This window comes from Rattus norvegicus, chromosome 7 (assembly GCF_036323735.1).
Source record: "Rattus norvegicus strain BN/NHsdMcwi chromosome 7, GRCr8, whole genome shotgun sequence".
Classification (NCBI taxonomy): domain Eukaryota; kingdom Metazoa; phylum Chordata; class Mammalia; order Rodentia; family Muridae; genus Rattus; species Rattus norvegicus.
The window spans coordinates 88,449,899-88,475,410 of NC_086025.1; the positions used below are offsets into that span (position 1 = coordinate 88,449,899).

A 25,512-nucleotide genomic window follows, 5' to 3' on the forward strand; every position below is an offset into this window, starting at 1 on the left:
AGCTACAAGGAGGGTCTCAAAGCCCACTCTCACAGTGACACACTTCCTCCAACAAGGCCACGCCTCCTAATAGTGCCACCCCCTGGGCCAATCATATTCAAACCATCACAATGGGATCGCAAAGAACACCTAAGTCTTGGAGATTTCAGTCAAGAATACTTCTCCCTTGGGACAACTTTTGAGTTATCAAAACCCATTCAAAGTGGGTTGGGGATGTATGCTATGCTGTAATCCTGGTGCTTGGAGGGTAGAAGGATTGTGAGCTCAAGGCCATCCTTAGATATATAGCATATTTGAGGCCAGCATGAGCTATAAGAGACTCTGCCCCCCTCCCCACAAAAGACTGGGGATATAGGTTAGTTGGTACAGTGCTTGCCTGGCATACAGAAAATTGGGTGTGGTGCTATATATCTGTACTTTTAGCACTTGGGAGGTAGAAGCAAGAGGTTCAGAAGTTCAGGGTCATCCTTAGCTACATAAGGGTTTGAAGAGTAGGATACAAAACAAAAATGAGGCAAGAAAGGTCTCTCTTCTTCTCCCTCCCATCTCTCTCTCTCTCTCTCTCTCTCTCTCTCTCTCTCTCTCTCTCTCTCTCTCTCTCTCCCCCTCTCCCTCTCCCTCTCCCTCTCCTTCTCCCACTCCCTCTCCTTCTCCCACTCCCTCTCCTTCTCCCTCTCCCACTCCCTCTCCCTCTCCCACTCCCTCTCCCTCTCCCTCTCCCTCTCCCTCTCCTTCTCCCCCTCCCTCTCCCTCTCCCCCTCCCTCCCTCCCTCCCTGCCTACTCCAGTCAGGTTTTCTTTCTCTCTCTCATCTACACATGCTAGACACACCCTTTTCCGTTGCACACCACACCCCAGCCCTTCAATCTCTTCCATTAGAACTGTCCCTGTGAGGGGCCCTTCTGCTGAGTTTCTGTTACATCTCTTCATGGTCAAGGATAGAAGGTCTATCAAAACTCTCCACCTTACAGATTAGCGTTGGGGCAGGGAGCCCTTAAATCACTTGCCTGCACCATACAATCCTTTAGGAGGTATTCTGTTTCCCAAAACGGTTCAGCACTGTTCAGAGTGTGCATCATGACGCCTATAAATCAGAGGAGTGGATTGAATAGGGGACCTTAAGGGTCATCGATTTTAAGTCCTTTATTTGAGAAAAGGAAAGAAAATGCAAGGATGATTAAAGAAAAAAGTAATGGCAGAAACCTTAAAGAAAAGGCAGGTCCATGATTCCACCGGGAAGTCATCGAAGGGGAGGGCGAGCCCCCACAAAGCACTTTCCTCTACTAAGTCACCAGCCTGGAAGTAAGCTGTATTTTTCCCCCAACAGTTTTAATCAGTTTCTGTATGACTTTTCACTTATCCATCTCTAGCTGGAGGCAGCATGATGTCGCTCAGGGACAACAATAGGCCTTAGATCTCATTTTCAGGACTTGTTAGCTGTGTGGGTTTAGACGAGTCAATTAATTGTAGGACCTCAGTCTCTGCTGTAAAAGAATGAAAGTAGTTCTAATTTCTGGTGGGTTGTTGTGAGCATTATGTGAGTTAATCACTGTAAAATGGTCAGGTCACCTTGTGGATGCTATTAAGCCCGGCTAAGATTAGCTACTGTCCGTTAGGAGTGGTAGCACTGCCTGTACTCTATTCTATGATGTAAGCACGGTGATCAGGAATCCAAAGTCATCCTTGGCTGCAAATCAAGTCTGAGACCAGTCTGGGCCCCATGAGACCCCGACTCATAAAACAACCAACCAACAGAAACATAGATGAGGTCCCTAATGGAGAGAAAAAAAGGCCCCAGTGAGGAGCATGTTTGTCCGTATTTTCTGACGCATGCTTCTGTGTTGTCTAGAAGTCCCTAACAGGTCACTCATGGGCATGTATGAGTCTTTATCATATGAAAGAGTGGATGAATGCACACAGGTCATACAAATGTATGAATGCATGTGTGGATGACTGTGTGTGATCTGTGATAAAAAGCAGGTCCTGACTGGGTGGCAACCTTTAGTTTATATACTTCCCCATGGGATGGATTTGGTTTAGGAATTCCTGTCGCCGTCAACATCCCTCAAGTTCTTGTTCATCTTTCCAGGCTGCGGCTCCATGAAGAAAAGGTTATTAAAGATAGACGGCACCATCTCAAAACCTACCCAAACTGCTTTGTTGCAAAAGAACTCATCGACTGGCTCATTGAGCACAAGGAGGCCTCTGACCGAGAGACGGCGATAAAACTCATGCAGAAATTAGCTGACCGGGGCATCATTCATCACGGTGAGTGAGGTGTCACTGTCATGGTGTCTGGAGAGAAAATGATAGGTGAGAATTCTACCACTGAACCACCAAGGCTGGGCTGGAGAGGAAGTGAAGACCTGTGAAGAAGTAAGAGGAAGGAGTGCTGGCATACGCAGAGGCAGGAGAATCTGGAGTTCAAGGCTTGGCTAAATCCTTGGCTAAGTTTATGAGTTTGAAGCCAGTCTGGGCTATGTGAGACCCTGTCTCTACAAGATCAAGTGTTAGAGAGTGCACAGACATTTTACTTTAAGTTATCTCCTTAGTACCTTTTCCCAATCACATCCTTCCTCCGAGAGGTACTTGGGTTATATACTTTTCTAGACTGTGTGTCATATTTGAGCCTTCATGTAGATGCATGTTTACTCTTTGCAGTTTGACCAGCAATGCTGTCTGTTGAATTCACCAGTGTTGATAGTCTTATTTCTCTGAAAAAGAATTTTTTTATATTAGCAGGCAAACCACAAGGTTTCTACATCATATCTCATAAATGTGGGCCATTGTAATTTGTTACCATAGATGCCCCTCCCGTTTGTACCTGTCCCCACTCCACCACTGACTGAGTCTTCTCCCTCTGAGTTAGTTGCCCACATCTGTCTTCTCATCAGACATATTCATGATCTTCTCTATTTCTACCTCCCTTAAGAGCTCTTCCCTGATACCAAGATCCTTATCGCCGGCTGTTCATTATGCTGTTGTATGCATAGTGTGCCATGTATGGGCCACTGTAACCTTATCTACTAGGTCAAGGGACATTTAGGTTGTCTATAAGTCTTGGCTGTTATTCTCTGTCTTAGTCACTGACTACTGTTGTGAAGAGACACCATGACCAAGGCAACTATTCTGAAAAAAAGCCTTTAAAGTGGGCTTGCTTACAGTTTTAGAGGGTTTGTCTATGATCATCATGGCCGGTAGTGAGAAAACCTGGTACTAAGAACTCTGTTACATCCTGATCAGCAGGTGAAAGGAATAGAGATGGACACTAGCCTTTTGAAACCTAAAAGCCCATCCCCGAGTGACATGCCTTCTCTAAGGTCACACCTCCCAATCTTTCCTAAACAGTTCAGCAACTGGGCCTAAGCATACAAACATATGAGCATATTGGGAACATTATAATTCAAACCACAACACTGTCAATGGTTCAGTGACTCTCTCAAACATGTGTGTGCTGGCTAGTTTTATGCTGGCTTTACACCAAGTTGAGTCCCCTGGAAAGAGGGAACCTCAAAAAGGAAATGTTTCAAATGTTTCTGTATGCCCCGTGGGCAAGCCTGTGGTGCATTTTTTTTAATTGATAATTGATGTGGGCTGGCCCAGCTCAGTACGGGTTGCGCCACCCCTGGCTGGTGGTCTTCGGTAGTATCAGGGGGTAGGTGAGCAATCCATGAGGAGCAACCCAGTAGATGGCATGCCTCTGTGACTTCTGCTTCAGTTCCTGCTTTGCTCAAGTTCCTGCCCTGCCTTCCCTCAGTAAGGGATGGTTACCTGGAAGTGTACGATGTACTAAATCTTTTCCTCCCCAAGTTGCTTTTGGTCATGATGTTTTCTCACAGCAATTGAAACCCTAAGACTGTGTGTCCTCAAAGTCTCAACCTGGCCTAGATGCTTGCACACCAGTGTTCTTTTAAGCCAAGGTACAATTCTTCTTATTTTTGTTCAATTTCCACTCACTGTTAGGTTTTCTGTTTTCACATAGCTCTTCAGGGAAGCCTCTATTTCTCAAAGCTGGGATCCTGAGGAACCCTGCATCACTCCCACTGTAGTTCTCCCTAACCCCTGCAGATCCATCAGCATCGGTCATATATGCTGACATTCTCTTTATATCACTTTCGATATTTCTAACAAAACAGTCATACCATGTAGCCCCAGCTGGCCCCAAGCTAGTGATTCTCTGTCTCAGCCTCCCGAGGTGATTACAGGGAGATGCTGTCTCATCTTGCCTATTCTTTGGTGCTCACACTGTTCCAGAGTCGTGCTTACGAAGACTTCGGGATGGATGATGAAGTGAATTCTGTGAGCCTTTCGGCACACGATAATGGTGGCGGTGATGCTAACAGCACCGAGCACTGCTCTTTCCGAGGTGCTGTGCTGATCGAGGGTTCATCAGAGAGCAGATTTTGTAATCTTCTGTCCCTTGTGGGATTCTCACTTTCCTCTCTGTGTGCATTGTGTTTCAGTGTGTGATGAGCACAAGGAGTTCAAGGACGTAAAGCTCTTCTACCGCTTTAGGAAGGACGATGGGACCTTCCCACTGGACAACGAGGTGAAGGCCTTCATGAGAGGGCAGAGGCTGTATGAAAAGTAGGTCCACTGCCATCTTGACTTGGGAGAGGGAGGCGGGCTCTATGCTTTTTTGCCTGGTTATTTATTTCTTTTGAGAAAGAATCTTATGCTGTATCCCAGGTCTGTGTAGTCATAGGATAGCCTTGAGTTTTTGACCCTTCTGGCTCTGTCTGCTGAGATTACAGCTACATGTCATTATTCCTTGTTTTATGTGGTGCTGAGGATAGAGCCCTGGGCTTTAGGCCTACCAGGCAAGTGGCCTATCACCTGAGTGTCAACAGCCAGTCTGCCTCCTCCCACGGCGACCTCAGTGTGGCTCTTCCGTGTGGGTGGGTTACATAACCGTTCCTTTTAATGGGAGAAAAATCCTGTCACATAGTTTCTTCTCTCGTTGCCAAAAATTAAAGCTAGTTTCACAAGATTTGTAATACTTTATCAGAATTACTTAAGACAACTGAACAAAACTCCAGGAGTAAAAACAGAAGGGCGCCCTTTGATACTTTCCATCCCGTGATGCCCAGGGCCTTTTCCTTATTTGATAGATGTGACTGTTGCAGAAGCTGAAGATTCAATCTTGTATGTGCTGTGCACAGGGGAAAGGTTAGCGTCATGTCAGGCACTTAGTGCTGAGCGCCCTTCATGCAGCAGAATCTTTGAGGACCATATTTCAGCTTTCAGGAAGCTGGGACATACCATATACAGCCTAGGGGTACTCAGTTGTCATACCAGGTCTCCCAAGAGGTATGCTTCAGAGCTAGTCTGCTTTTCTTTCACCTCTAGCTTTTCCAACCATTTTTATTTTTATCTAGGGTAACATTTTGAGAATGGAGCTCCAAAGCAATGCCATCCCTTAATTCTGGTTGTCTTGCAAGGCTTTGGATGTTCTGAAAATTCCTAGTTGTCACATAAAAGATGACCCAAGTGTCACCTACTCCATAGTAGGCAGGCATAGCGGTTACAGTGTAGGTCTAGGGAGTCAGACAAAAGAACAAGAGGATTAAGAACTTAGGTTCAGGGGTTGGGGATTTAGCTCAGTGGTAGAGCGCTTGCCTAGCAAGCGCAAGGCCCTGGGTTCGGTCCTCAGCTCTGAAAAAAAAGAACTTAGGTTCAGTTTTAGTTGTGAACACAGACCTTGCTCATGCCTCGTGTACCTGCCACTGACACTCCAGCCTTCTTTGGGTCCCTTCCAGCCTAGCCCACCTGTGTCTTGCCAATTATATGGTGAATATTTGATGAAAACTATGAGTAGGGACCAGGGATGTGTCTCAGTTATACACCCTTGCCTAGCATGTGTGAGACCAAGGAGGAAGAGGGAAAGGCTTTGCTGTTTTGTTTGTTTGGTTTTGTTTTTCTGTGAGTTCATCCATATTCCAGGACTCTCTGTGCCTACCATATACTTTTCTAGTCATTAATACTCTCAGTGGTCTCATATTCCAAGTAAATTTATTTCTCCAAATTCCTTCTGAACTTAGCACTGGGAAAAAGAAATGTAATATGGATTTAACATTAAGTGACCCAGCTATGGTCTCATAAACCTTAGCCACTGCTTTTGGTCACTGAGTGTTTGGAAAAAATTTGGGGACATTTGAAATGGACTCTTCCATGGTATGCATTTTCCTTATTTTGTGGTTGATCTTTCTATAAATTTCAGCACAGTTGGTATTGTGTAAGTTTTAGACATTTTTAGAACATTAAAAGTGAATAGTTGGTTATCTATTCAGAGACTTACTTACTTACTTTATTTATTTGTTTATCTATTTATTTTTTATTTTAAAGGATTTTTTTTACAGTATTTTTCTCCAGAACACTTATTTGGGGGTATTTCTTTTTTTTTCCTAGTTACATATTTATGATCAATTTTTTTTCCTTTTTTTTTTATTAACTTGAGTATTTCTTATATACATTTCGAGTGTTATTCCCTTTCCCGGTATCCGGGCAAACATCCCCCTCCCCCCTCCCCTTCCTTATGGGTGTTCCCCTCCCAACCCTCCCCCCATTGCCGCCCTCCCCCCAACAGTCTAGTTCACTGGGGGTTCAGTCTTAGCAGGACCCAGGGCTTCCCCTTCCACTGGTGCTCTTACTAGGATATTCATTGCTACCTATGAGGTCAGAGTCCAGGGTCAGTCCATGTATAGTCTTTAGGTAGTGACTTAGTCCCTGGAAGCTCTGGTTGCTTGGCATTGTTGTTCATAAGGGGTCTCGAGCCCCTTCAAGCTCTTCTAGTTCTTTCTCTGATTCCTTCAACGGGGGTCCTATTCTCAGTTCAGTGGTTTGCTACTGGCATTCGCCTCTATATTTGCTGTATTCTGGCTGTGTCTCTCAGGAGCGATCTACATCCGGCTCCTGTCGGTCTGCACTTCTTTGCTTCATCCATCTTGTCTAATTGGGTGGCTGTATATGTATGGGCCACATGTGGGGCAGGCTCTGAATGGGTGTTCCTTCAGTCTCTGTTTTAATCTTTGCCTCTCTCTTCCCTGCCAAGGGTATACTTGTTCCCCTTTTAAAGGAGTGAAGCATTCACATTTTGATCATCCGTCTTGAGGTTCATTTGTTCTAGGCATCTAGGGTAATTCAAGCATTTGGGCTAATAGCCACTTATCAATGAGTGCATGCCATGTATGTCTTTCTGTGATTGGGTTAGCTCACTCAGGATGATATTTTCCAGTTCCAACCATTTGCCTACGAATTTCATAAAGTCGTTGTTTTTGATAGCTGAGTAATATTCCATTGTGTAGATGTACCACATTTTCTGTATCCATTCCTCTGTTGAAGGGCATCTGGGTTCTTTCCAGCTTCTGGCTATTATAAATAAGGCTGTGATGAACATAGTAGAGCACGTGTCTTTTTTATATGTTGGGGCATCTTTTGGATATATGCCCAAGAGAGGTATAGCTGGATCCTCAGTCAGTTCAATGTCCAATTTTCTGAGGAACCTCCAGACTGATTTCCGGAATGGTTGTACCAGTCTGCAATCCCACCAACAATGGAGGAGTGTTCCTCTTTCTCCTCATCCTCGCCAGCATCTGCTGTCACCTGAGTTTTTGATCTTAGCCATTCTCACTGATGTGAGATGATATCTCAGGGTTGTTTTGATTTGCATTTCCCTTCTGACTAAAGATGTTGAACATTTCTTTAGGTGTTTCTCAGCCATTCGGCATTCCTCAGCTGTGAATTCTTTGTTTAGCTCTGAACCCCATTTTTTAATAGGGTTATTTGTCTCCCTGTGGTCTAACTTCTTGAGTTCTTTGTATATTTTGGATATAAGGCCTCTATCTGTTGTAGGATTGGTAAAGATCTTTTCCCAATCTGTTGGTTGCCGTTTTGTCTTAACCACAGTGTCCTTTGCCTTACAGAAGCTTTGCAGTTTTATGAGATCCCATTTGTTGATTCTTGATCTTAGAGCATAAGCCATTGGTGTTTTGTTCAGGAAATTTTTTCCAGTGCCCATGTGTTCCAGATGCTTCCCTAGTTTTTCTTCTATTAGTTTGAGTGTGTCTGGTTTGATGTGGAGGTCCTTGATCCACTTGGACTTAAGCTTTGTACAGGGTGATAAGCATGGATCAATCTGCATTCTTCTACATGTTGACCTCCAGTTGAACCAGCACCATTTGCTGAAAATGCTATCTTTTTTCCATTGGATGGTTTTGGCTCCTTTGTCAAAAATCAAGTGACCATAGGTGTGTGGGTTCATTTCTGGGTCTTCAATTCTATTCCATTGGTCTATCTGTCTGTCTCTGTACCAATACCATGCAGTTTTTATCACTATTGCTCTGTAATACTGCTTGAGTTCAGGGATAGTGATTCCCCCTGAAGTCCTTTTATTGTTGAGGATAGTTTTAGCTATCCTGGGTTTTTTGTTATTCTAGATGAATTTGCAAATTGTTCTGTCTAACTCTTTGAAGAATTGGATTGGTATTTTGATGGGGATTGCATTGAATCTGTAGATTGCTTTTGGTAAAATGGCCATTTTTACTATATTAATCCTGCCAATCCATGAGCATGGGAGATCTTTCCATCTTCTGAGGTCTTCTTCAATTTCTTTCTTCAGTGTCTTGAAGTTCTTATTGTACAGATCTTTTACTTGCTTGGTTAAAGTCACACCGAGCTACTTTATATTATTTGGGTCTATTACGAAGGGTGTCCTTTCCCTAATTTCTTTCTCGGCTTGTTTCTCTTTTGTGTAGAGGAAGGCTACTGATTTATTTGAGTTAATTTTATACCCAGCCACTTTGCTGAAGTTGTTTATCAACTTTGGTAGTTCTCTGGTGGAACTTTTGGGATCACTGAAATATACTATCATATCATCTGCAAGTAGTGATATTTTGACTTCTTCTTTTCTGATCTGTATCCCCTTGACCTCCTTTTGTTGTCTGATTGCTCTGGCTAGAACTTCAAGAGCTATATTGAATAAGTAGGGAGAGAGTGGGCAGCCTTGTCTAGTCCCTGATTTTAGTGGGATTGCTTCAAGTTTCTCTCCATTTAGTTTAATGTTAGAAACTGGTTTGCTGTATATGGCTTTTACTATGTTTAGGTATGGGCCTTGAATTCCTATTCTTTCCAGGACTTTTATCATGAAGGGGTGTTAAATTTTGTCAAATGCTTTCTCAGCATCTAGTGAAATGATCATGTGGTTTTGTTCTTTCAGTTTGTTTATATAATGGATCACGTTGATGGTTTTCCGTATATTAAACCATCCCTGCATGCCTGGGATGAAGCCTACTTGATCATGGTGGATGATTGTTTTGATGTGCTCTTGGATTCGGTTTGCCAGAATTTTATTGAGTATTTTTGCGTCGATATTCATAAGGGAAATTGGTCTGAAGTTCTTTTTCTTTGTTGGGTCTTTGTGTGGTTTAGGTATAAGAGTAATTGTGGCTTCATAGAAGGAATTCGGTAGTGATCCATCTGTTTCAATTTTGTGGAATAGTTTGGATAATATTGGTATGAGGTCTTCTATGAAGGTTTGATAGAATTCTGCACTAAACCCATCTGGACCTGGGCTCTTTTTGGTTGGGAGACCTTTAATGACTGCTTCTATTTCCTTAGGAGTTATGGGGTTGTTTAACTGGTTTATCTGTTCCTGATTTAACTTCAGTACCTGGTATCTGTCTAGGAAATTGTCCATTTCCTCCAGATTTTCAAGTTTTGTTGAATATAGGCTTTTATAGTAAGATCTGATGATTTTTTGAATTTCCTCTGAATCTGTAGTTATGTCTCCCTTTTCATTTCTGATTTTGTTAATTTGGACACACTCTCTGGGTCCTCTCGTTAGTCTGGCTAAGGGTTTATCTATCTTGTTGATTTTCTCAAAGAACCAACTTTTGGTTCTGTTGATTCTTTCTATGGTCCTTTTTGTTTCTACTTGGTTGATTTCAGCTCTGAGTTTGATTATTTCCTGCCTCCTACTCCTCCTGGGTATATTTGCTTCTTTTTGTTCTAGAGCTTTTAGGTGTGCTGTCAAGCTGCTGACATATGCTCTTTCCTGTTTCTTTCTGCAGGCACTCAGCACTATGAGTTTTCCTCTTAGCACAGCTTTCATTGTGTCCCATAAGTTTGGGTATGTTGTACCTTCATTTTCATTAAATTCTAAAAAGTTTTTAATTTCTTTCTTTATTTCTTCCTTGACCAGGTTATCATTGAGTAGAGCATTGTTCAATTTCCACGTGTATGTGGGCATTCTTCCCTTATTGTTATTGAAGACCAGTTTTAGGCCATGGTGGTCTGATAGCACGCATGGGATTATTTCTATCTTTCTGTACCTGTTGAGGCCCGTTTTTTGACCAATTATATGGTCAATTTTGGAGAAAGTACCATGAGGAGCTGAGAAGAAGGTATATCCTTTTGCTTTAGGATAGAATGTTCTATAAATATCCGTTAAGTCCATTTGGCTCATGACTTCTCTTAGTCTGTCTATGTCTCTGTTTAATTTCTGTTTCCATGATCTGTCCATTGATGAGAGTGGGGTGCTGAAATCTCCTACTATTATTGTGTGAGGTGCAATGTGTGTTTTGAGCTTTAGTAAGGTTTCTTTTACGTATGTAGGTGCCCTTGTATTTGGGGCATAGATATTTAGGATTGAGAGTTCATCTTGGTGGATTTTTCCTTTGATGAATATGAAGTATCCTTCCTTATCTTTTTTGATGACTTTTAGCTGAAAATTGATTTTATTTGATATTAGAATGGCTACTCCAGCTTTCTTCTTCCGACCATTTGCTTGGAAATTTGTTTTCCAGCCTTTCACTCTGAGGTAGTGTCTGTCTTTGTCTCTGAGGTATGTGTCCTGTAGGCAGCAGAATGCAGGGTCCTCGTTGCATATCCAGTTTGTTAATCTATGTCTTTTTATTGGGGAGTTGAGGCCATTGATGTTGAGAGATATTAAGGAATAGTGATTATTGCTTCCCGTTATATTCATATTTGGATGTGAGGTTATGTTTGTGTGCTTTCATTCTCTTTGTTTTGTTGCCAAGACGATTAGTTTCTTGCTTCTTCTAGGGTATAGCTTGCCTCCTTATGTTGGGCTTTACCATTTATTATCCTTTGTAGTGCTGGATTTGTAGAAAGATATTGTGTAAATTTGGTTTTGTCATGGAATATCTTGGTTTCTCCATCAATGTTAATTGAGAGTTTTGCTGGATACAGTAACCTGGGCTGGCATTTGTGTTCTCTTAGGGTCTGTATGACAACAGTCCAGGATCTTCTGGCCTTCATAGTTTGTGGCGAAAAGTCTGGTGTGATTCTGATAGGTCTGCCTTTATATGTTACTTGACCTTTTTCCCTTACTGCTTTTAATATTCTTTCTTTATTTTGTGCGTTTGGTGTTTTGACTATTATGTGACGGGAGGTGTTTCTTTTCTGGTCCAATCTATTTGGAGTTCTGTAGGCTTCTTGTATGCCTATGGGTATCTCTTTTTTTAGGTTAGGGAAGTTTTCTTCTATGATTTTGTTGAAGATATTTACTGGTCCTTTGAGCTGGGAGTCTTCACTCTCTTCTATACCTATTATCCTTAGGTTTGATCTTCTCATTGAGTCCTGGATTTCCTGTATGTTTTGGAACAGTAGCTTTTTCCACTTTACATTATCTTTGACAGTTGAGTCAATGATTTCTATGGAATCTTCTGCTCCTGAGATTCTCTCTTCCATCTCTTGTATCCTGTTGGTGAAGCTTGTATCTACAGCTCCTTGTCTCTTTTTTTTTTTAAGATTTATTTATTTTATGCATATGAGTACACTGTAGCTGTCTTCAGACATACCAGAAGAGGGCATCAGATCTCATTACAGATGGTTGTGAGCCACCATGTGGTTGCTGGGATTTGAACTCAGGACCTCTGGAAGAGCAGTCAGTGCTCTTAACCACTGAGCCATCTCTCCAGCCCTCCTTGTCTCTTCTTTTGGTTTTCTATATCCAGGGTTGTTTCCATGTGTTCTTTCTTGATTGCTTCTATTTCCATTTTTAATTCCTTCAACTGTTTGATTGTGTTTTCCTAGAATTCTTTCAGGGATTTTTGTGTCTCTTCTCTATGGGCTTCTACTTGTTTATTTATGTTTTCCTGGAATTCTTTCAGGCATTTTTGTGATTCCTCTCTGTAGGCTTCTACTTGTTCTCTAAGGGAGTTCTTCATGTCTTTCTTGAAGTCCTCCAGCATCATGATCAAATATGATTTTGAAACTAGATCTTGCTTTTCTGGTGTGTTTGGATATTCCATGTTTGTTTTGATGGGAGAATTGGGCTCCGATGGTGCCATGTAGTCTTGGTTTCTGTTGCTTGGGTTCCTGCACTTGCCTCTCGCCATCAGATTATCTCTAGTGTTACTTAGTTCTGCTATTTCTGACAGTGGCTCGACTGCCCTATAAGCCTGTGTGTCAGGAGTGCTCTAGACCTGTTTTCCTGTTTTCTTTCAGCCTGTTATGGGGACAGAGTGTTCTGCTTTCAGGCGTGTAGTTTTTCCTCTCTACAGGTCTTCAGCTGTTCCTGTGGGCCTGTGTCTTGAGTTCACCAGGCAGGTCACTTGCAGCAAAAATGTTAGTCTTACCTGTGGTCCCGAGGCTCAAGTTCGCTCTCGGGGTGCTGCCCACGAGCTCTCTGAGGCGGCAGCAACCAGGAAGATCTCGGGTATTTCTAACATTTACACATGAAGGTCTTGCAAAATATCTGTCCCTTTTATTATTCCTATTTTAAGATAATAATGGTAGATATTTATTGATTGCAAAGTACTTATCACAAAGCTTGACTAATAGAGGTTATTGAATTACTCCAGCATGGCTGTAAATATTGTTATTGTTCCTGTTTCACAGTGGGGGAGAGGGTGTGGCAGGCCGGGGAAGTCTCTTGTCTAAGGTCAATTAATCAATCACAGCTGCAGTTTGAGTCCAGAAGCCTAAACCTTGGCGTTGTTGTCATTCAACTAGCAATAAGTCCTAAATCGTTTTTATTTCTCTTCATAGAGATTAAATGTTTTAAAGAAACATTTACTCCAGAATACATCTTACTATAAAATGTGGCAAGTAAGTTGTCAAGGTAGAGAATTTACTGTAAATTTTTACTGAAAGTGTACCAGGATCTACAGACAGACATATGCATGAACTCCTACTTCAGGGCCAATATCCCTGTTATTCTGTTGGAAAGACCTGATTTGGATCTGACCTGAATGCCTCCTTCCCGAGGATTAGCTTTCATGGTACCAGAAGGTACTGTGCAATCTTCCAAAGGAGGGAGGCAAACAACCAACCGTCTTACCCAGCTATGATGCTAATGAACCACATCAACAACCAGCGTGGCACCATAACCTAAGAGTGCAGTAGTGGCACACACGCCTTAGCCGTAACCAACAGCTCTCTAATTGTGCTCACAAGAGGGAAACCATGCCTGGTACTAGAAGCCTAGGTAACTAACTTCTCAGTGCTAGTGAAGCCATGGTTACTGCACGAAAATCTACGTCACTAATTCACTAAGCCAGCATAGTCCCTAACTGTAATGTGTAAATATCTGTCCTTAAACCCACAGGTAAATAAGTATAGTCCTCACCCCTTGTCAAGGAGGCCATCTATTGATGAAAATCACAACCAATCAAAATGCAGAGTTGTGAAGTCCAGTCCCAATGGGGATATCCAAAAAACACTCTGCACCGAAGGCTTGGGGAAACATTGGAGAAGAGGGGCAGAAAGATTGTAAAAGCCAGAGGATCAGGGAGTTTGCCGTGGGATCGAGTCTCCTAGTAATGTCAGAATCTACCTCCATACATTGTCACCAGCATGACAACATGACTGTCCAAATGTGAGCTTGAGAACGGATGACGCCAATGAATGTGTCCAAGGGAAAAACTCAGGAGACCTCAACCCAACACAAAGAACTCTAATCCACACAGGAGACCTGGAGTGTGGGAGGTGTTCCTCCCCAGGAAAAAGCCCACCAACTAGTTGTCCAGTTTCAGCCGGTCAGCCCAGAAAACATGCATACCAATCACATTACATGAACTGAGAAGATTCTATTTATAAATGAGATGTGTGTACAGGTATGCATGTAGTGATGACGGAAGAGGAGGTCATAAGTTCAGAGGAGAGTGGGGAGTAATACGTGGGAGGATTTGGAGAGAGAAGGACACAGGAAGTGTTGGGATATTATCATCGTACTTAACCAGCTGTCGAAGAGCACCTTGATTTTCTCTTCCAACCTAGGGATGGCTTCTCAATCCTAATTTCACCTGATTTTAGAGTTCAGTCCCCTCTACATCTGGTGGATAGCTGTTTGTCTAGTTGGATTCTTTTGTTGTTGGTTAATCCAAAGGACCTTGATGTTCTCAGCAGTAAGGATCTCTCTCTCCAGCCACCAGCCTGTTTATCCCGCTTGGTGCTTTAGACCTGACTGCAGAAGGTAACAGATAAATGCCCTGAGGGCCATGGGTTCCCACTGCTTTTTTTTCATTCTCTCTCCTGTATAACTGAAGAGGAATCAAAGGGAGAGACCACTGCCAGTGAGGCGGCGTCCTGCGTGTTTTATCTCCTCCACCATGTGCCCCATGATGGTGCTTTTGTTCTTCCTCAGTGCCTGGCACAGTAAATATTGTTCAGTGAACAAAGGGCTTTCCATGTTGTGTTGCTGTGAGCATCTGAGCTGCTGGCATGAGAGATCTGCTTAATGACAAGTGACAATAGCCAGTCTGTTCACCTTGTCTGGCCTGCAAACCACCTTATACATCAGTGGTTACACTTTCCAGCAGGCATAATTAATTCCACTATAATTCTGAGGTCGTGAGATACACAGTTACTTAAATGGTTGGTACAGACTCCCAGTTAGGGAGGTAGAGATGTCTCTCGACACTTCTGGCTGCAGAAGTGGCTGAGCAGTTAGAAACACTTGCTGCTCTTCTTCCCGCATCAGATGGCTCATAGCTGCCTTTAATTTTAGTTTTGGGAAACAAGATCCCTTCTCTTGGTCTTCCTTGGCATCTGCATGCTCATGACACTCATTATACATACATACATACATACATACATACATACATACATACATACATACATACATACATAGAGAGAGAGAGGGAGGGAGAGAGAGAGAGGGAGAGAGAGGGAGAGAGAGAGAGAGAAGGGGGGAGACAGGGAGAGGGAGAAGGGAGGGGGGGTGTTAACACCTAAAAACCTAAAAATAAATAAAATATTTAAGTATCTTGACAGGGGAAAGGGAGTATGCATTTAAGTGTTTGTGTGGGGTTAATAGATGAACCTGTCTGATGTACCTGCATATGGAAGCCAAAGGTTGGTTTCAGGCATCTTCCTCACTGTCTACTTTCTTCTTGGGGATTGTCTGTCACTGAATCTGGAACTCATAGATTGGCTAGACTGGCTGCCCAACAAACCCCCCCGGGGTGCCCCTGTCTCTACCTTCACAGCAATGAGATGGCAGGCCCACCACAGGGGCGTTTCACATGGGTACTGGGAATCTGAACTTGGTTCCTCAAGTTTTCTGGCAAACATTTTCCTGACTGATTCCTGCCTTCTTCCGTTTCTACCTAGCAAACACTTTTCAAACTGAGGTTGGTCAGTTGGTTACTTGGGTTGGTTACTTAGTTGGGCTGTTTTTTTTGAGACACGTCTATGTAACCCTAGCTGTCCTAGAACTTAGGCCTCAAGCTTACAGCTATACTCCTGCCTCTGTCTCCCAAGTGCTGGGATTATAGGCATGAACGCACAGTAACACCTTCAGTTCTACCACTTGATTCAAACTTTAGCTTGCAATAGTTTCAACTGTTTGGCAAACTGTAACAAAACATTTTCTATTATGCTGTGGGCATTCTTAGTTTAATTGTGCTTCATGATTAGTGGTTTTACAGAATCCTTTTGTTTGTCTTGCTATGAGGCAGGATTTTGTTATACAGGTCAGTCTGTCTTTAAACTCACATTCCCTCTGAGTATTAGGTGTTATATATGTGTGATTGGTTTGCATATGCTTGGCCCAAGGAGTGGCACTATTAGAGAGTGTGGCCTTGTTGGAGGGAGTGTGTCACTGTGGGGGTGGGCTTGGAGACCCTCCTCCTAGCTGTCTGAGGATGCTCAGTCTGTTCCTGGCTTCCTTTGGGTGAAGATGTAGAACTCAGCTCCTCCTACACCATGCCTGTCTGGATGCTGTCATGCTCCTGCCTTGATGATAATGGACTGAACCTCTGAACCTGTAAGCCAGCTCCAATTAAATGTTGTTCTTTATAAGACTTACATTGATCATGGTGACTGTTCACAGCTATAAAACCCTAACTAAGACAGTATGTATAGACACTTTTGCATTTTTTTTAATTTAGTTAAATTTTTTTCTGAGACAGGGTCTCTCTCTATAGACATGACTGTCTTGGAACTTACTATTTAAACCAGATGGCCTCAAATTCAGAGATCCATCTTCCCCTGCCTCCTTAGTACCACCAAGCCCAGTCGCTATAGACTCCTGTAGTAAGTATTCTTGCCTTCATGTGTTTGAGGTATCCAGTGATTACAGTGTTATTGGGTCAACCGTCATCTTTTACCACGGTTTGTGTGAGCAGGGTAATGCTGATGCCCAGTCCCTCACGTTAAGAACTGTTAGCCTCTGACTGAGATGTTACCATACCTGCCTGCCAGCAAGTTTGCCATAACCATTCCTGGGTGCATATAGAAGATAGGAAACCCCAGGTCAGGACATGACAGCTAGCTAATGCCTCTTTGAAATGACAGTGGACAAAGCACCACCATGGTTTGGTTCCCACAGGTCTCACCATGGGTAGCAGTTGCATATGCACCGACAGGGTTGTGTACAGAAGAACCCTAAGTCCAAGGGACCTGATGCTTTCATGATGTCTTCAGGCCACTGTGCCACCTATCCCGGAATCAAACACTCTGTTTTCAGACTAGCAGAAAACAAATGTGCCTTTCTGTTGGAGGAATGGCATTATCTTTCAGATCTGTTTGCTCTGTGAGCATCCTTGAGAACCCAGTCTGAACAAAATCTGTGCAGTTTGCAGGCCTTGGAAATGCGAGAGGTTTGGGGAGGACTATCCCCTAAGGGCTACGGTGCACAAAGGAATTGAATATCGGAGCTGACCATTATGGAGCAATAATTATTCCCCAAATGTTATTTGTTTGTTTGTTTGTCTTTGTTTTGAGGTGGGTCTTAGCCAGGCTAGCTTGGTACTTTTTATGTAACCCATCTGGCCTCAAATTCACAGTCTTCCTATCTCAGTCCCCCAAGTAAGTGCTGGGATCATGCAAACAAGCCATCATGACCCACTCCAAACATTCATATTTCTCTCTCTCTCTCTCTCTCTCTCTCTCTCTCTCTCTCTCTCTCTCTCTGTGTGTGTGTGTGTGTGTGTATGTGTGTGTGCTATTGTCGTTGTTGTTGTTGTTACTTTGTTTTTTTACTGTGTTTAGGAAGCAGGATGTCGTGTAGCCTTGGCCATCCTGGAACTCATTACAAAACCAAGGCTGGCCTGCTCCTCTGCCCCACTTCTTCCTTCCAAATGCTGGCATTACAGGCATTCACCACCATTCCCACGAAAAGTTTTTAAAGTGGCAGAGTTTTTAAGGGCTATCCTCAGGCCATGGAGATGTCCATGATCTGTGCCCCCACCAGAATCCATGCTGGTGTCCTTGGCCATGCCACAGCCAGAAACCGTGCAGAAGTGCATGATCCGTGCTGCTCCTGACTGTAAAGGGCAGGGAAGCTTCTTTTGCAGTGGTGTCAATGACTGTAGGCCCACGGCTGAGAATGAGGGACATAGAACGCTCCTGTGGCATCCCTTCTCTTCCCTACTCCCACCCCTCAAAAAAAAAAAAGAAAGAAAAGAAAAGAAAAAAAGAAAAAAGAAACAATCTAGACAGAAAGCCGTTGAAGAGAACTAAGAATTGCGATACAGTGCTGAAGTGTAGCTCTTCCCAGCTGATGGCTTCCGGCAGGGATGTGGGTGGGGAAGGACTGTTTTCCCTAAGGAGCTGTCCACTGGGACTTTGACCGTGTTCCACATTCCAGTGAGTAAGTATATGGGCAACACAGATTGAACTTGGTAATTTTTTCCCTTTCTTCTTTTGTTTTGGGGGAAGTCTCAAGGGTGGGGGGTCCAGACCTGCAAGAGCTAGAAGGTGAGTGTTAAAGGGGTGCATCATGTGAAATTTCAAAATAATCGATAAAAATATTATGTTAAAAAAAAATGAAGCCAGATGGTGGTGGCCCATGCCTTTAATCCCAGCACTCCGGAGGCAGTGGCAGAGGCAGGCAGATCTCTGAGTTCAAGGCCAGCCTGGTCTACAGAATGAGTTCCAGAACAGCCAGGGCTCTCACACAGAGAAACCCTGTCTCAGAAAGAAAAGGAAAGGAAAGGAAAGGAAAGGAAAGGAAAGGAAAGGAAAGGAAAGGAAAGGAAAGGAAAGGAAAGGAAAGGAAAGAGAAGAGAAGAAAAGAAAAGGTTATCCCTTTTTTTTAAACAGTATTTAAAAACATTAGAACAGAAAAGTTAAGTGGTCTTGTTGCAGGAGCCACTGGCCGTAAAGCCTTGATCTGAGTTTAAATGCTTTGCCATATTAAGAGAAAATTACATATTTAAAATAAAAAAAGAAAGAATTTATTTACCATTTTGGCCAAAACTGGGGAGAAAGTTTCAGTTCGTCTCTGTCTTGCCCATGGCTGTGCAAAGTCAAGAGTTTGGCCTTGTTTTTGACTTTTAGTTTTGCAGCAGGATCTCGTGTGAAATAGGCTGGTTCTGAACTTGCTGTGTAACTGAGAATGGCCTCTGAACCTCAGGTTCTCCTGCCTCTGTTTCCTGAGAACTAGGATTACAGACATGTTCTACCACCAGATCTGGTTTTATGTGGTGCTAGGCATCAAATCAAGAGCTTTGTGTGTGCTGGGTGAGCATTCTGCCAATTGAGCCAGATTGCTGTATCGTAATAGACTCTTAGAAACATTTTGTGTGTGTGCATCCCCATGTGTGTGTGAGAGAGTGCAAGGGTGAATATATGCCCCGTTGCTCATGCAGAGGTAAGAGAACATCCTTGGATGTTGGTCCTGTCCTTCTGCCTTGTTTGAGGCAGGGTCTCTTGTTTGCAACTGCGTAATGCCACGCTAGCTGGCCCATTACCTTAAGGTCTCTGTGTCTGCCTCCCCTTTTGCCTTAGAAGCTATGGTTTATCTATGCATGCTGCTGTGTCTGGCTTACACAGAGTTCTGAGGATCCAAACCCAAGTCCTCAGGTTGGCATGGCCAGCACTTTTCCCACTGAACCATCTCCCCTGCCCTGTAATAGACTTTTAAATGAGCCTGAGAAAAGTGTCACTTGGTTTGTGCCAAGTGGTTTTAGAAATCACATTTCGCTTCTTTAGGAGTGATGCCACCTTCCCCCTGGTGTGTTACTCCATTACATTAGAGCTTTGTTAATATGCAAATCAGGCAGCAGCCATCTGTGCTTGTCAGAACTCATCAGCCCTAGATTGTCACCTACAGATTTCTACTCTGGTTTATTATTTAGAAACAACTTGATTTAAAGGTAAAAAAGTTGCTATTTGACCAAGAAACCAGGTCCGGTAGGTGGAGACTTACTGCTAACTTACACTCAATGCTTCCCCAGGCCCTGTAATTACTTTTTCTGTGGTTCCTTTCAATTTGGTAGATAGGGGTTTGAGGTGGGCTTCAGGATTTCTGCAGTCAACGGAGGATGGGCCTGAGTTCCTTTGCTGTCGGGACCCTTTTCTAAGTCTGTTTATGTCTGTTTATGTATATGTTATGGGAAGAAAGTGCCCAACCCCCAACTCAGCCTCGTTGTAAGGACTAGTCTAATGGAGTCTCAGCTACTGTAGGACTTTTGTATTTTCACACACAAGGTGTTTTTCTGTGTATAGTAAATGTAACCTGACATTACCCAAGCTGAGATCACCCCTCTCCCGTTTTCCAAGGTCCCAGAGGCTCACCTATATGAATTGCTTCAACAGGCTTCCTGGTCTGCTTTTCAGTCAGACTCCATCAACGGGAGGCACCACCATGAATTCCTCTGCTCCCTTGCCATTGTTGAAGGCCACATTTGTGGACAAACAGAGCCCTCCTTACATCTGTCCTAGGGGCCCTAGATAAACCCTCTCCCATAACCATCAAAAGTCGTGGTGTTGATGGTCATGACCAACCCAGCTGGCTAAGGTCTGAGCCTCATCACCCCTCCATGCTTTCCTTAGCCCGCTCCTGGTTTTAGTAGCTCCTTTATTATAAACGGCCTTTCTGTCTGTGTGTACTGCTAGGTTTGTCATATGTTTATTTTGAGAGTACCACACAAGCCTAGTAGCTACTAACACAGTGCGTAGTCTCCTTGGACATGACCTGATCCTTCTACCTCCATCCCTCATCCTCCAGCATCCACTTCCTGGGTGCTGGGCTCAGGCTTAGGCCACCATGCTCAGCTATAAACTGCCCTGTGTTAGTGCGACTGTATGATCCTGCTACCTCCTGAACGGACCGTGGTGGGTGGGTCCTGGGATCAGAAAGGTGTTCTTTGCTCCTTTCAGTTAAGGAAGGCTGGACTCTTCCCTATAAATGGGAAAGTCGCTTGTTTGTAGTCTTTTCGTCATCATTGCTGTTTGTGGTTTTACTGAGTATATATCTTGAATATTAAGATAGATGAAACTGTGGGTTGGGGATTTAGCTCAGTGGTAGAGCGCTTGCCTAGGAAGCGCAAGGCCCTGGGTTCGGTCTCGGTCCCCAGCTCCGAAAAAAAGAACCAAAAAAAAAAAAAAAAGATAGATGAAACTAACACATGGTATACTGACCAGTGCTGGCACTTGGCACACGGTACTCCGACTGGCCTTTTTGCTGGAGTATAGATTTAATGGGCCTATGATGAAGTTTTTGGCTCCCTGCCTGTATAGCACCCTTGGTTCTGCAGCCAGCTCTCCAGGGTAACTGTAATGTGCCTTGAGTTTTAGTCTCTCCGGCATAACTGGAAACTCCAAGATCTGTGATTGAACCCTCACTATCTCATGAAAATCTCCTCCCCATATGCTTGTTGAAAAGGTACGGAGATAAACGAATACGTGCTCGTTTTCATTTAGGACAAGAGGCAGCCCCTTTCTCTAAGCTGAGAGTAAGCAAAGGGTTTTCCTCCTTTGAGACCACTCTGTTCAGACTTATTCCTTTGTAGGCTCTGCTTAGGAATATTCAAACGCTTTGAGTACTAACCAGAGCCAGCCCCTTATTTTTCTAACTTCTCTAGGGAGGAGCTGTGTTCGCCATCAGTTCACAGTACAAGAAGTGAGTTAGAGATGAGCAAACTAAAACACTCGAAGTCAGTCCTTCTGTTGTTCAGGGCTGATCTTGGGAGCAGCTATGTAAGTCAGAAAGCAGAAGCACTTGCAGTGTTGCCCCAAGGGCCAGGATTTGATCCCTGGTACTTACATAAAGTTGAAAGGAGAGAACCCACTCCACAAAGTTGTCTTTTGATCTCCATGTGAATACCTTTGCATGTGTACCTCCTATGCCACGAATACTAAATAAATTAAGCATGAGAGAACTATCCCACCCCTTAGTTATATACTCTTGTTTTCCTAATAAACACCAACTTTGTTTCATACTATAATAATGATGATGATGATGATGATGATGATGATGATGATGATGATGATGATGATGATGTCAATGATAATTTTTAAAAATTAGACTTGCTTGCAGGGTAACTGTGGAAGCTGACAACTGTATCCAGGGTGCTTTGAACCCATTTTTTTTTCCTCTAGCTCTTATTGATGGTCATGGATTCCATTTGGAAAATGTTTACAAAGTCCCTTCTAGAGGATATCTACTGTTGCTGGGTAAGGGAGGTGGGGCAGAGTGAGTCTAATCAGCATTCGGTGTTAGAGAGGGAAAGAAGCCTCATGGAGTGGAAGGGATTGGGGAGCACGCATGAAAACTAGGTACAAGTGGGTGGATCTTTGAGGAATGGTACAGTGAACCACATGGCTGAATCGCTAACAGCAGATGGGGACTCTCATCATCGACACTACATGTGGTGACTCCCTTAGCTGGTGGCTTTGTGGGAAACATAAGGACAATTGCAACACACTACAGTCACATTGTTTCCCAGGCTTGTTTGTTAAATGAAAAAAGTCCCTGCTTAATTACAATCTCTGTGCACGGAGCTTGGGAGGGAAAATAAAGGCATTCTTCTACCAACTGGAAAACGCAGCAGCACACTGACAGAAAGCAGTTATTCATTTCAGAGCCCCCCACCCCACCCCGAAAAAATTCCTTCCTACTAGCAAGAAAAATATCCGACCATTATTTTTAGATTTACGGAAGTCAAGTTTACAGCTGAACTGTAACTGTGAACTTGAACGGTGATAGCCGTAAAATGCATTATACAGTTTAGTGTGGAGCTGAGCGCATTATTATCCACGTAGCAGCCACTGACCAAGCATTTTAAAAACACCTCCGCGATCCATTGTGGTTTAACATCCTAAACAAATTAGCGTTGACATTTTTTTTCTAGAAGATGAAACTTTTTTTTTTAAAGTAAATTAGCCCTTGGGTGATGGCAACCATTTTCTAGTAACTGGGCCAAATGACAAATGCAAAGGGAAAGGACAGGCATCCAGTATCCATTCTCTAGGCCTTTGAGGAAACGTGGAGCTGTTCCTCTGGCCGTGTACTTGAAAATCTACGAGAAGCTGATACTGTAGAGACCAAGGATACGTGCACTGTTCCCAAAAGGACCGCCTCTTACGTGTTACCATGGTATCACAGGAAGAGTCTGCAACGTCACCAAACTGAGGGCAAGATTCTTGCCAGGAGAAGAAATGTACTCATTGGGCCTATTAAGCACCCTAAGGGCAGCCATGATTGCTGAGATGGGAAAAAAAACAAGCAGAACAAAGAAGGAAGCCAAAGAGAAAGGCACCTAGCTTCAACAGCCGGCTCCACCCAGAGAAGCATGCGCTGTGAGGACCGACGGGGAGGAGCCTGAGCTGCTAGAGCCCATTCCCTGTGAATCCGTGGCTTACTGTACAAAAATAAATAAAAAATCTAGACTGTATTGTTTTTAAAGTAGTTTAACTACTATGGTTTTTCAGTTTCAACCACTACCTCCCGCCAGCATCAGATTCTTGGGTTTAGTGCTTCTGGGCAGTTTAAACTCTTGTGCAATTTTGCAGAGGTCCACTGTTGGGGGCGAGGACAGGGGTGCTTGTGTGTTTCAGTTGTCCTCTGCTGCTGTGAGCAGGAGCTATGGTAAGTGCTTTAAATACCTGAATTTGAATTCACAAGGGCTTTGTTGGGCTGTCACTGGCTTTGTTACCATTGAAACTCAAAAGTCAGAGGAACATGCCTATAATTCCAACATTAGAGGAGTAGAGGCAGGAGGATCAGTTTAGGGACATCTTGGGGCTGCATAGTCAGTTCCAGGCTAACTTGGACTACCTGAGCCTGTCTCCAGAAGCCAAAAAAGGACGAGATATAGTTCAGTTGGTACTTGCCTCACATACATGAAGTCCCAGGTTCGACTCCTTGCCACTCATAAATTTAGCAGTGTCATGCACCTGTGGGTCCAGCGCTCAGGAGGCAGAATCAGGTAAATCAGAAGTTCAAGGCCATCCTCAAGGCTAACGTGGGCTATATGATCCACTATACACCTAAAGCTCACATCCTGGAGCCCAGCCAGACATAGCTTCACCACCAGATTTAAATCCAAGACTACTTCCTTGAACACTACCTCTCCTGAGTCATGTGTGCTAATAATAGTCCAGAAAGAAATGTAACCAACCAGACCTCCTCCCCTGCGTGTGACCCCAAGGGGTGTTGCCTTTATACTTCCTACTTCCTTCCTGCACTAGGACAGATAGAACCAGAAGTAGCCATGAGGAGGCAGATTCCACTTTTGCAGCTCTCTCCTTGTAGGTGGCAGAGTTTCCACACCTCTGATCAGTGCAAGCTGATCTCTTTTCCCCTCTACTCTGCCGATAGCAACTGGTCTTTGGGTGCAGATAAGCTCCTGATGGCTTCCAGCCAGGGGACCAGCTCACAGTCCTGTGTGAGTAGAGTCCAGCTATTCAGAGGTTTGCTCCCTTTTCTTCCCCGTGGTGGTCCAAACTACAGACGTTTTGTTATTCTCTATGCTCCCAGGGAGCAACACCTGCATGGGAAAATGCCTGTGCATTTGCTAAATGGAAGCAAGACCCCTGTAGGGGAAAGTAAGAACATGACTCATCACCATTGCACAAATATGTCTCTGTGCTGCCATCCCTTGCATCCAGGTTCAGAATTTTTCTGTGGCTCTCCTCACCCTTAGGAAGTTTAGTGTCTTACCTAGGGTTTTACTTCTGTGAAGAGATACCATGACCATGTCAACTCTTCTAAAGGAAAGTGTTTAACTGTGGCTGGCTTACAGTTTTGGAGATTTAGTCCATATTGTCATGGCAGGAAGCATGGTGGCGTGCTGGCAGACACAGTGCTGCAGGAGGAACTGGTTTCTACACCTTGATCCTCAGGCAACAGGAAGAGAGTGATAGAAGGCATGGCTTGAGCACTTGAAACCTCTAAGCCCACCCCCTAGAAACATCCTCCAACAAGACCACACCTACTACAGCAAGGCCATATCTAAAAGTGCCAGTCCTTACAGACTTATGACCATTTCTATTCAAACCACTACACACGGTCTCTCTAATTGCTGCATATTGCCCCTGCTTCTCTCCCATCCTCCCCCATCCAGCCCCTCCCTGACTTGGCCCACTTGTTCATGCTCCTTGATCTTCTGAGATACCCCACTAGTTCCCAGGGAAACTTACTTTTTTTTTTCTAAAGTTTGAGACATGGTCTTATGCATCCCTGGCTGGCCTCATACTTCTTACATAGCTAACACTGGCCTTGAACTCTTGAACCTCAAATCAGTATGTGACAAGAACTGCACTCAGGAGTCTGAAACAGGACAGTTTCCTTGAGTTGAAAGCTACGCTCGGGTGTATAGTGAGTTCTAGTCTAGCCTGCACTAAAGAATGAAGCCTTGCTTCCAAAACCAACTAAGAAACAAAAGGCTATTTTAAGGGAGGGGTTATAATTTTGAATTATATGTAACCTGGTTTGTTCTGCGGTTCTGTAGATTGTGTGAGGACCTCGTACAGAGTAGACAAGGATGCTGTCATTAGACACATTCCCAGGAAGACCTGTTGTTTTTCTTTTCTTTTTTTTTCCGGAGATGGGGACCATACCCAGGGCCTTGCGGTTGCTAGGCAAGCGCTCTACCACTGAGCTAAATCCCCAACCCCGGAAGACCTGTTGTTTAAAAAGTAGTGACCATTTCTCCTCTGCCTTACGGTGCTTCTGTGGGCACTCAGGGCCACACATCTTGTAGCCACATAGATGGTCCACCTGTAAGTGGTGACAGATCCTGCCCATATCAGTCAGGTTGTTTTTTGTTTTTGTTTTTGTTTTTTTCAAATGCCAGCTTTTATCACTCTTTTGTGGCTT

At 43.7% G+C, this 25,512-nt stretch overlaps 1 protein-coding gene across 4 annotated transcripts in view; it reads left to right on the top strand.

Annotated features, from left to right (window-relative positions):
- The window catches only part of Deptor (DEP domain containing MTOR-interacting protein), a 169,321-nt gene that overhangs the window by 45,154 nt on the left and 98,655 nt on the right, over window positions 1-25,512 (top strand). For 2 of the 4 annotated variants that reach the window (NM_001427213.1, XM_063263556.1), the window contains exons 2-3: window positions 2,089-2,267; window positions 4,463-4,586. The exons of the other annotated variants lie outside the window; for them this stretch is intronic. In NM_001427213.1, the coding sequence (NP_001414142.1) occupies window positions 2,089-2,267; window positions 4,463-4,586 (303 nt within the window). The remainder of the gene's footprint in view (window positions 1-2,088; window positions 2,268-4,462; window positions 4,587-25,512) is intronic. 4 annotated transcript variants of the gene reach the window in all.